Source organism: Elephas maximus, chromosome 25 (assembly GCF_024166365.1).
Source record: "Elephas maximus indicus isolate mEleMax1 chromosome 25, mEleMax1 primary haplotype, whole genome shotgun sequence".
Classification (NCBI taxonomy): domain Eukaryota; kingdom Metazoa; phylum Chordata; class Mammalia; order Proboscidea; family Elephantidae; genus Elephas; species Elephas maximus.
In genome coordinates, this window is record NC_064843.1 from 35,001,983 (window position 1) to 35,014,942 (window position 12,960).

The 12,960-nt window shown below is 37.0% G+C and overlaps 1 protein-coding gene across 2 annotated transcripts in view; it reads right to left on the bottom strand.

Annotated features, from left to right (window-relative positions):
• ITCH (itchy E3 ubiquitin protein ligase) overlaps positions 1-12,960 on the bottom strand; it is a 115,211-nt gene that overhangs the window by 51,994 nt on the left and 50,257 nt on the right. For both annotated transcript variants that reach the window (XM_049868988.1, XM_049868989.1), the window contains 3 exons: positions 4,850-5,007; positions 3,466-3,655; positions 2,130-2,225 (listed from right to left, as the gene is read on the bottom strand). In XM_049868988.1, coding sequence (XP_049724945.1) covers positions 2,130-2,225; positions 3,466-3,655; positions 4,850-5,007 — 444 coding nt within the window. The remainder of the gene's footprint in view (positions 1-2,129; positions 2,226-3,465; positions 3,656-4,849; positions 5,008-12,960) is intronic.

Below are 12,960 nucleotides of genomic sequence, written 5' to 3' on the forward strand. Positions count from 1 at the left end.
TTTAAAATGGTCTATAGTGAACTTTAGGAGCCCTGGTGGTATAGTGGTTAAGAGCTCAGCTGCTAACCAAAAGGTTGGCAGTTCAAATCTACCAGCTGCTCCCTGGAAACCCTACAGGCAGTTCTACTTTGCCCTATAGAGTCACTACAAGTCGGAACTGACTCAACAGCACCTAACGACAACATGGTGAACCTACGAGGAATGCTTCTAAAAATTCCTTCCTTAAAATATCGTTAAGAACTAATGGACCAGAGCTGTCACAGCCCCCACCAGACTGAGACCAGCACAGCTAGATGGTGCCAAAGGACTAATGAGCCGTGACTACCACCATCACCAACTGCTCTGACAGGAGTCAAAATAGAGGGTCCCAGACAGAGCTGGAGAAAAATGTAGAACAAAATTCAAACTCACAAAAAGACCTGACAGAGACTAGAACCCCAAGAGTATGGACCCCAGATACCCTTTTAACTCAGTACTGAAGTTGCTCCTGAGGTTCACCCTTCAGCCAATGATTACAAAGGCCCATAAAAACAATAATACACATAGCTCAACCACATATATGAGACTGAATGGGCACACCAGCCTAGGGGCAAGGACAAGGAGGTAGGATAGGAAAGCTGGAGGAACAGAAACAGGGAACCCAAGGTCGAGAACGGGACAATGTTGACATGTCAAGGGGTTGGCAACCAATGTCACAAAACATGTATATTGTTCAATGACAAACTAATTTGCTCTGTAAACCTTCATCTAAAGCACAACTGAAAAAAAAAAATTATAAGATACATAAGGCAAGTTCTTAAAATGCAATGTGTATTCAATACGTTTCAAACAGACATTAAGAAAAAAGTTCGCATTTTCTTTCTATCGTTCTTTTTACTGTTGCAACATAACAGTGACAAACTGCATAGATAGCTTTTACATGGGTATCAAAAAGCACTTTTTCACAGGGATACAACCTTAGTATTTATCATTTTAAATGGGTGCATAATAAAGTAAATACTCATACAATAACTTGGTGATTTCTACCTAGTTATTTAGGATTGTTTCCAATATATTCTAATATTATAAATAGTCAAATAATAAATGCCTTTAATACATCAAACTTTTTTTTTCTTCTTTTGAATTATTTCCTCAGGATATATTTTCTGGAGAGGATTACTAAGGATATATGCATCATTAAAAAAAAAAAACCTGTTGCTATCGAGTCAGTTCTGACTCATAGTGACCCCACAGGACAGAGTACAACTGCCCCACAGGGTTTCCAAGGAGCAGCTAGTGGATTCAAACTGCAGACCTTTAAGTTAGAAGCTGTAGCTCTTAACCACTGCACCACCACAGCACCTATGCATTATTATGGCATGCATATACACATATATATCTCCCCTACTATGAGAGCTGTAAGGAGTCCTGGTGGTACAGGGATTAAGTATTCACCTGCTAACCAAAAGGTTGGTGGTGCTGAACCCACCAGCTGCTCCTTGTGAGAAAAATGTGGCAGCCTGTTTCCCTAAAGATTAATGCCTTGGAAACCCTATGGAGCAGTTCTACTCTGACCAATAGGGTTGCAATGAGTTGGAAATGGCTCGAAGGCAATTTTTTTTTTTTTCTTTTTTTTAAATGTTTGGTTACTATCTTCCTTTTGGATTAAAAAATATTTTCTTCTAATTATTTTATATTATATGTTAACACCATATATAATTAACACAATATCTTTAACTTCCTTAACTATTTTGCAGTGAATTCACTATCACATAAAGTTCTTTTATATAGTAGGGATTTTTTTCTCATATATATAATAAGGGCTATACTTTTTATTCTGTTAAATAATTACTCTTGAAGAAACTAATCCTAAACTCTGTGGCGCTGAGCCCAGTAAACAGTTCAGACAGGAAAACTTGGAAGTAGCAAGACCTAAGAAATCTTTAGGTCAGAAATGAGTGAAAATAAAAACTATTCGTCATGCTCACTCAAGCCTCCGGTTCTCTCCTTTCTGGTTTGTACCTACTACAAACAAAAATGGGTAAAGACTGACAGGAATAACAAAGGAGGAGCACAGGGATGATTTTATAAAGATATAGTGCATAGTTCTGAATAAACACTTTATTTTTTTCTTTAACTCAGGTACTTACCCCGGAGGTAGAGGTTCTGGTCTATCCCACGTTGTTCTTTTTTCAACATGATCTACATAGTAGACTCGCCCATGCTGGTCCACTCTCTGCTCCCAGCTTAAACACAAAATTTAAAGGCTGGTATGGTACTTGTGTGAATAGCATGGTTAATCCTGTCTTTGTCTTTTTTCCTTAAATGGCCCCCAGTTATAGAACCAAGGCAAATAAGCATGGGAATATTTAAAGAAGATTACCACTTTACGAATAAAGTAAAAAATGTCATCTTTTGAGGGCAACATAGAGCAGATGAGATTTCTTCTCCACGAGTTTCTGTCCCGGGAGACTGCTCGTATTTCTAAAGAAGCTTGAGGTCAGTCCACTCGGGAGACCAATGTCTCTCTCAATCTGATCAGGACGGAGTTAAAAAGAAAGCTGTAACTTCATGTTACGGAACCTGAAGAAAGACTGAGCTAACTGAAGGGCAACGGTCTGTTTGCATTCTAGAAAAACTAAATCAAAGAATAAGACTTTATCAGATGTGTCTCTGGGACAGTCCAAGGCGAAAAGTTAGAGGATTGGCCAATATGACTATTCGAATCTTCTTAGTAGGTTTATCCTCAAAGTGAAGAAAACAGGGAGTTAACCATCATAGCTTGGCAGTACCAATCACTTCTGAGAACATCTACTTTCTCTTTGCTAATCCCTTACACAAATAACCTTCTAATTTGGCTTCCCATGTAGGCTTTCCAAAAGGAAAACGGTCTAAATGCCAACACAAGTAACACAATCTGTTAAGCAATTAATATTCTCATCAGCCAGTCAGTCAATTCTATTAGCGTTCTGGGCTGTAGATTAATTGATGAATGCTACATTGTGTGTGTGTGTGTGTGTGTGTGTATATATATATAAGTTATATACTTAAGAGTTGTATTAATTTAAAAAATAACAGTAGAGATTAAAATGGGATTATGATTATGAGTGTTAATTTTCTCAGTTTCCCAAATTATTCATTACTTTGCTATAACGACTTTATGACGGAAAAATTTTATTTTAAAAAGTAATTTTTTCCCCTAAAGAAAAAGCAACCTGAATTAGGTCACTATTTTACTATTAGTCTTTTCTACGGTTCAAAGTCTTTTGGAAAAAAAGCTTCTACTTTGTCCCGGAAACAAGATGAGAAATTTCCAACGTGGTGAGCGTTCTTTATTCAGTTTGACTCCAGGCTCCCCAAAATCAGTTACAATGTATTAAAGACAGTTATTTAAAGAATGCAGTTCAGTATCACTTTCCTTACGAATACGTATAGGCAGATCCCAATTAAAAAAACACAAAACATAAGCTAAAAAAAGTTACTCACCCGGGTGGTAGAGGAGCTTGAGCGACAGAATTTAAGGGCCTAGGGCCTGCGCCTCCGGATATAGTAAGAGGAATTATTAGTCCAGATGTAGCCCCTTCAGATGTACTTGTATTTGTATTCGTTGGTGGCAGAGAGCCTGTGCTAGATCCGTCACTTTCTGAGGTGGCAGATGGCGAACCATTGACAGATGCTATAAAAGATGTGGGGAAAATAGGAAAAGATTCTTTTATTTTCTCAAATCTAAATTCAGGATGGAATTTTAACTTCAAAAAAATAAAAACGTAAGTGAAAAATAGAAAATTTAAGCTAAGAATACACAGGTGAAAATAATAATAGAAAACAGTCAATATTTCCAAGGAATAGGCTTGTTCACAATCTCTCAGGTCCTGTCAACCCACGTCTCATTATTAATTACAAAGCACATACAAACTCTCTGATTTCCTAATGCCACAGGAAATAAAATTTTTAGAATAGGAAAGCTTTGGTATTCCTTGGTACTATAAGTTCATTCAGCAGGTTCCCTAAAACTGCCTTTCCTGCAGACTAGGGATCAGTTCTTGATACTGATTATGCTGTGGAAAATCGGACTTTTTACAAATGGTTGTTGAGCACATTTTACATCTTTAAGAAAAACTGACAAAACAATCCTTGAAGGAAAACAAAGAGGTGTACTGTCTTAAAGACTGGGAATATATTGCTAACACACACTAAAAAGAGGAAAATATATAATCAAACACAAAGTCATTTAATTAAAATGATTTGTGGACAACCAACTTACTCTTCTAATAACATTTAATTATATTCCCTGCTCACATACTAACTGAGGGAAGTAATAAAAGATTATTCTAAAATTAAAGATTTGTTTGGCTAATGAGAAAAATACATTCCACTTGTAGATATCTGCATTCTTATTACATGAAATGCTTTTGTTATATAATTTTTTCCTTTAAAATATGAGTATCATTTATTATTGCTGAGTTATTTGCCATTTACTAATTGTCTCTTAAAAGTATATAATGGTAATGAGCAACGAGATCCTTGACTACATGACATGCTCACGTCACAGTTACAAATCCTACTAGAAAGTTGCAATCTTATCTGTACTGTCTATACTTTATAAGATGCACATGAGATATGTTTTTCATTCTCAGTGGAACACAGCCTCTCTAACTTCACCTCTGGAAGAAAAACCTAGGGAAAAGGCATTTCTTAGTTACCTACAGGAACATTATTCTTGGCCAAATTTTTAAATGTAAGAATATAGCTAGAAAACGGACCTAAATGGGTCTCCTGACACTTACCTAAGGATCAAGCCCCAAACAGAATGTTACTTACAATCACAGTATTGGGAGCTACATCCCCAGTGTATGGCTAGAATACACACCTGGTCTACGTGGGGTAGGTGGAGGCGGTCGTGAAGGTCTTGGAGGCCTAGAAGGTTTAAAACCGCCATTTGAGAGTGATGGAGAATTATTCCCATTGACCCTCCTATTTTCACCAGACCCTGCATCCTCAGGTTCATCTGATCCATTTGTGTTCACTCTGAGTAAGAAGAGAAGAAAAGAAAGGGGAAAGGAAAATCAATGTTCTTTGAATTTAACAAAAGACCAGCAGGGAGACCAAAACTTAAAGTTTTAGGAGCTTGAGAAAAGCTCCCTAATTTCAGACTAGCGCTTGGGTAAAGTCTTATATATAATCCTCAGATGCTCATCCAGAAAGAGAGGGAGGGGTTACCCAAGGGCACAGAAACACTTGGGACAACTAAAAACTATCAGATATACTGGCTTCGGTTTCAAATAAATCTTTCGACGGCTCTGTATAAGCAGGAACGAAGTTCTCAAAAATCCCAATGTCAGTGTCACAATTTTATCACAAGCACAAATAGCTTCACCATCTTCATTTCCTTGGCCCTTAGTATTATTCAAGTGTTTGGGCAGGGGTGACTATCCCATGCCAGAAGAAAGAAGTACAGTTTTTTCTCAGGCCTGGACACTGTTCCCCAGTACAATGGTATTCAAAATGTTCAAAGTTAGTGATCTAGAGTAGTGGTGCCTACAGACCTTTTTAAAGAATCTGTTATTTCTTCAAAGCAATTATATCAACTGGAGGGAAGGAAACGACGAGAGTATTCTAATGGGAAATGTCAGAGTGGAAGCTACTGCTACTGACAGCTAAATACAGTTGATTCCCCTTCTCATGGGATGAGGTGGGGATGGGGGAATCTAATAATGGATTAGACAGGAAAGCATGAGTAGCAAGTTTAGAGACATCAGCTAAGGCTCTGATATCTACTACTGGGTAAACAGCAATCCACTACATGGTATTAGCCCATATCTCCCGAACCTTAAAGCCTAAACCAAATAAAATCTACTAAAGTCAAGAAATCAAAGTAGGGAGGCAGAATCATATATTAAATAATTTTCAAACTATGTTTTGTAGAAGTCCTTTACAGCCTTTCTACTCAGAGTGTGGTCTCTGAACTAGAAACGTGGGCATCACACAGAAGCTTGTTAGAAAAGCACAATCTTGGGTAGCACCCCAGACCTACTATATCACAACTAACATTTCAGCAGATCCCCCAAATGATTTATACGGACAATATAGCACCAAGTACTGCTTTGGGGGTTCCTCAAACACTTACTTTGAATAAAGGGAACAGCTCAATATTTGGCTGTCAACACCTCATCAGTGTTGGCTGCCTGCAGGACCTCAAGCCACCCCAGCATATGGTTTGAACACGAGAGTCAAGGTGGACCCCGTCAGCTTTGAAACTCCTCCCCCTCCCCTAAGTGCTGAGGTTCCAAACCTGTTTTGAGTAATATACCCCTCTGAGACTCTGAGAATTGCCTCCCCATACTGTTTTAAGAGATTACTAGTTAGTATGAAAGAAGGGCTCTTGCTGCTTTTCATAAGATAGACAACTGGCAAAATGGAACAGAAGTGAGAAATTGAGGTTTCCAGCTCTAACTCTACCACTGACAAGTTACATGACTAAGGAGAAATTATTTTCTCTGTACCTCAAAAGTTCATTATCTGGACTACATGATTCCTAAAAACCTTCTCAGCTATAAAAGACATATGAAATTGCAAATCCAGCACAAGACAAGTTTAGGGATATGTGGGGGAGGAGGAACATTCAGGGAATGAAGCAAATATGCTATGACAAATGTGGCATTTCAAAAATACTAGATTTTGCTGGAGATTAAACTCCTGGGGATTTTTAACATCCGTGTTGTTCACTCTTCTAATATCTTGGCCTCCGTCTCTCAGCAAAGTTACCTAACAGTGCATATAGTTTGATGGCTTCTTCTATTTCCTTGATACTTAGAATCACTTCTGTTCTTAGATCCTGAACTCTTAAAATTCCTGACTAGAACCTCTTATTCCTTCTACCTCTCTACTCTTCTGCATCCTTTAATGTCATCATGACCTTTGACGCCCCCCCCCCCCCCCCGTTTCTTCACAGTCCATCAGCCCCCTGAAAGTTTCATTTGGGATCCAACCTAAGCTACTTTCCCTAAAACAAAACCAACAACCTGCTACCGTCTGGTCAATTCCAACTCACAGTGACCCTATAGGACAGAGAACACCCCCACAGGGTTTGCAAGGAGTGCCTGATGAATTCGAACTGCTGACCTTTTGGTTAGCATCTGTAGCTCTTAACCACTATGCCACCAGGGTTACCGCCACCTTTAATTCTTTCACCCCTGCACAACTGGCCCCTTCCCTCAATTCTTTACTACAACTAATCCTTTATTCACATTCTCTACTACCGACTCTGGGGCCAACAAGTAATGCTGAAGAATACTTCATTTGAGAAATCAGAGGGGGAAAATGGCCGACTAAATAAGTACTGTACTAAAGTGGTAAAATTGTTCTATAAAAGGTCCTGAAAGATTTTCCACTGGGCCCAGAAAGGGAAAGGCCTGAGGTTTTCATTTCCAATGACTCACAAGATAAAGTCTTTTTTTTTTTGCTGTCAAAAAGAAGAAATCACAGCTCAAATCTCCTGGGAGCTAAGGAATTAGAAATGACAGATGACTATGACAATCTAGTAACACCAAGGGCTTCATGGATCAGTATACTCGTATTAAAAATAGTAATATAAAATTAAAAATAATTTGGAAGAAAAAAAGAGCTTTTACTAGACCCTGTACAAATTATACAGCACGAGGTACAAAAAAAATTAAATTGTGCTTCTTCAGTCTGTATCTTTTTATACTGGTAGCCCACAATCTCCTATGCCTAATCACATCCAGAGACTGAGGCAACATGGGCTACAGCTCATATTATTCAACATCTTCAACTAGCCTATCCATACTGCTTAGAAATCAATCACTTTCTATATCTCTAATTCACTCCTGGCCACATTCCCACAGTGTCCATTTCAAATTTTTCCATCTCCTCAAATAATAATAGTTCCAATCTATAGACAACTCTGACTCTTCTTCTTTCCTAAGATTATAATTATCTACTATTCTTCAACTTTATTCTTCCCCACCTCAAAATTTCTATATGCCACTGACCATCTTCATCTGTTTGTTTCCCATCTCTGAAAACATCTCTCTCCACTTCTTCAAGGCTAATTTATTCACTTGTATCCTTGATTCCAGCCTATATCCTATAGGACTTTTCCCTATCACTTAGCTCATTTTGTGTCTTCATCATTTTCCCACTACTGGATTCTCCCTCTTAGTCCACACATCAAACCCTTCAACCTAAAATTCTTCCTCAATCCTAACTGCTCAAGCTAGTTTTCACTCCCCTTTCCTTCATTGTAATATTTTTGTATTTAAATTTATGCAATTACATATTTAGTGCATTTTAAATCAAAAAAGACTTTCAACATGAAAAAGTTAACTTCTAATGATAAAATATATGCTCATTTTAGAAAATATGGAAACTTTAGAAATAAGGAAGAAAATAAAAATCACCTGCAACCCCACATCCTAAAGATATTTACCATTAAGATATTGGAGTATTTCTTGCCAGTCCTTTTTCATTGGCTGTAACTGATCATACAACACATAAAACTTTCATACCCTGGGCAGTTTCTTTGCTTTTTACTTATTACGCTAGTCATTTTCCCAAAATTATTAAAAAACATTCTTAATGACTGAAGAATATTTCATCATATAAACAAACCTGTTGCTGCCGAATAAATTCCGACTCATATATACCATAATTTAATTCTTTTCTTTTTTTTAATATCTTTTCTTCAAGATAGATTACTAGAACAGAATAGTTCGGTCAAAGTCTGCAAATATTTTAAAGGCTTATATATTAACTACTAAATTGTTAAAACATACTTGAAAAAGATCATAATCCATCTGCTTCCCCATTCAGCTAGATAAAATGCCCATTTCACCATAAAGTGCTTAAATCTTTTTAAGTCCTGCCAATTTCACAAATTTACAGGTCATTGAGTTTCTTCTTCCACAAACTGTGTACATACCTTTTGTACATCTTTCCCTTACAGAGAGTTTTCTTCCTTATTATTTGTAAGAAATCTTTACAATCTGAAGATACAAATCTATTTTATAATAGTTAAATATTTGTCATCTGCTTTCAATTCTGTATCTTTAAATATATTAGTTTTAATTTTCTATACAATTTAATTTATTCAGACATGAGTTAAATAGTTATGCTATCTTCCAAAGGTTTTATAGCTTCATTTTTTTTTTTTTTTGGAAAATCAATTTAAAAATTAACCTGGAATCTACTTTGATCTTGGGACAAACTGAGGTTCTAATATGATTTTCCTTTTTCCACACAGTCCGTTTGCCCTGGCTTAATTAACGTAAGACCTCATTCTCTTTTGAGCATCTGAAAGTATCAAATACTGATCTGTTACAGACATATTCTCTTAACATCTGTGATACTGCTTTTCTAATCTCCTCCTTCCCCTATAATAAGCATGTTCTTCGGTTTGTTCCTTTCCTCTCATTCACTAAATATAGGTCCCTATGGTCAGTTCTTGGTCCTCCTTTTCCCTCTCCACAGATTTTCCCTAGGATATCAGACTCCATTATTTTGAAGATCATCTCTGAAAACGATTCCCAAATCAGAGTCTCACTCCCATGATCTGCTACGACATTATCAACTAAATGCAGGCAATCCAGAATAACTCCATTTTCCATCCCACGCCTACTCTTCCTCATGTGTTTTGCTTCAGTTCCGATTCTCATCATCTCTCAAGGAGATTACAGTAACAACTTCTCACACAGGTCTTCCAACCTTCACTTATAATCATATAATCCAAACTATACGCCAGTCAAATAAAATAATTTTCCTATGCAGCTCTGATCATATCAATCCCCTGTTCAAATATTTTCAGAGACATTCATCCACAGAAAAAAAGCCTATAAAAGCCTTCACCTGTAAGCTAAAACCTCTACCTAGCCCCAACCTATCTGAACACTAAAAACAACATTTATTGGAGCTGAGCACTTACTTATATGACTTCAACCTAATTTTAGGTGGCAGTATAGCACAATAGTTAAGAGCCCAGGCTCTGGAGGTAAGGCAGCTCCCCCGTTCAACTGTGACACTTACACTATTAACTCAGGCAAGTTCTCCCTTTCTGAGCCTGTTTTCTCATCACCTGTAAAAATGAGACAGCAGTACCTACCTCATATAAGTGTTTAAGGATTAACTGAAATGACAGGAAACATGCTCAGCATAGTGCCCAGTACATAATGAGGCAATACATATTAACTGACTGATGTTTTTTTTCCTTCCAATTACTCTGTCTTCAGCCAAATACTGACTGAAGATTTCCTATAACACAACCTTGGTTCTTCAACACCTCTATGATTTTGTTTTTCTACCTTCCATCTAGAAGTTCCTTCCTCCTACCAATTTTCTCAACACATGCATATATGATTCATAATTATGTTTGAAGGTCTTAAGTAAAATATTACTTCTTCCATGAAGCCTTTGCACATTTTGTTTTATACTCTGTTATATGTACATTTCTTACAATAAAACCTGCAAAAGCTGGAACCTGTGTAAGGTGAAAACCTGTCAGAGGGAAAATTCAAATATTTTCCGCTAAAACAAGTGATAGAAAAGCGGCAAGACTGCACCCCATCAAAGACAGAAAACTTGTGAGACTTGGAATAACAAGGCAGTCCTGTAGAGTTTCAGCTCTCACAAGTGTCACAGTAATAATAAACATAAAAACACTTCAAAAAATATCAGATGCAAACTAGCTATTAAGTCAAAGAATATGAGATTAAGATGGAATGAAGTCTCCAGCAAATTGTGAAGCTCTGCATTTAAAGAAACAAACTTTGTTACATAACTAAAAAGATTACTACTCAAGATGGTTTATTGTAATCTGAGAAATACCTGCATTTCTAATCACAGTGGCTCTCAAAGTGTAGACCCTGATCCAGCAGTAGTGGCATTAACTGGAAACTTGTTAGAAATGCAAATCTTGGGCCCCAGTTTAGACCTATAGAAACTGGGGATGAGGCCCAGAAACCTGTGGTTTAACAAGCCCTCCAGGTGATTCTCATGTACTCTATTCTCAGAGGCATGCCCATACTGAAATACCACTGGTGGTTTATTTTAGTTTCTTTAATAAGCAGCTCTATAAAGGTAAAACCTGAAATGGATTTAGAAAATCAATTTGAAAACCTATACGCTACACAGAATGCCAACAAGAGCATCACCACCCTCACCCTTGAAAAGCAATTAGCTACTAATTATGCACTACTACTGCTTCGTCCCTTCCCTTCACAACCTTACAACTCTCCACTTCTATCATACATATACATCTGATCTTATAAGCTCATATATTTATGGATAGGACAGAGATCCCTGGAGAACCAAGACAGAATGCTAGTACTACAATAAGGTCATAAGAAATATACAGATCAAAGAATAATAGTCAAGATGGCACCTTCTAACAAAATCTTGAATACCAGGCGCCAACTATTTTGGGACTTCATAAAAAAATGACAGAACACTAAGAAATATAAAACATCCAGACATGCTAAGGGGAAAAGCAGGTCAACAAGAATAGATTCATGCTACAGATACTGCTTAAATTAGACAAAAAGGGAAAACAACTTAAGGATATTTAGTACCTAAACTTCCTAAATAACTATGGGGAGCACAGAATGGCCTTTTTCACTGAATAAATGTCACCCTCCCTTATAATATTGCCTTATAGTGTTGTAAAATCTGCCAGTCAAAGTGAAGGGGAACAGGCGGTTATGGCCATGGATTATTGTGTAGTGACACACAGAAACCCTGGTGGTATAGTGGCTAAGAGCTATGGCTGCTAACCAAAAGGTGTGCAGTTCAAATCCACCAGGCGCTCCATGGAAACTCTATAGGGCAGTTCTACTCTGTCCTATAGGGTAACTATGAGTAGGAATTGACTTAACAGCAAGGGGTTTGGTTTTTGGTTTAACATTTACAAAGCATTTGACAGTTTACAAAATCCTTTTCAAACATCATCTCTGGAACAAAACCTAATGCAGAAGAATTCACGCTAAACACAAAAAAATGCTCAAAGATTTGTCCGGCAGTCTCAGAAACTTGAAAGGCACTGTTACTCAGATTATTTACAACAGTAATTCAATTGAGAAATGTAAAACATTGATTAAGTAAATGGCATGAGGCTGGGGCTCTACTACAGCCTTTCTAAGACATTCATAGTATGTCCAAAGTCCAAGGGGTTTCACAAAATTGTTTTAAGAATGAAATTTGCAACAAACAAACAACAAAACAGTGCATAACAGAACCATATAAAATTCTATCACATTCCCACTTATCAATGCAAAGATATGGGTTTATTACCCAAAAAAAAAAAAAAACCCGCAAACCAAACCCACTGCCCTGGAGTCGATTCCAACTCATAGGGACCCTACAGCACAGAGCAGAACTGCTGGGGAGTTAATGGCTCAAAGCAATCTGAAATATTAAAGTATTTTATGGGAAAAATTTCAAGAATTTAAGAAAATTTTTATTATAATATTAAAAAGAGGCACAAAAAGTTGTCTTTCAGTCTAGAGATATTTACGTAATTTAAAAAATCTTTTCTGCTTTTTAATCACAGTGAGAAATAAAAGTAGTTATTCTGTATAAAAAAAGTTACTACTCCTTAATATTCTTCTTGCAAGATTAGTATAGGAGATGGTTCTTCATCACTCTAAGAGTCACTCTGTGAAGGTAGGTCTCTCTTAGATAAGACAGAATAGCTTTAGAAACTTGGATTATCCTAAAGATCTAGATAAGCTGTCTTTTAACTTTTTGTTATGAAAATTTCCACACATCACAAAAGCAGACAGTCTAGTGCAACAACTCCTACATACCTATCAACTCAGCTTTAACAACCATCAACATCTTGCTCTACTGTTTCACCTATTCCCCTTTGCAGCATCTTTCTGTATATCTTTCCCTTATCTTCTTGACATTGCTTTTCTGGTTCTTCTCCTCCCCTCTGACTACTGCTTCTTTTGGTTCATCTTTTTCTTCCTA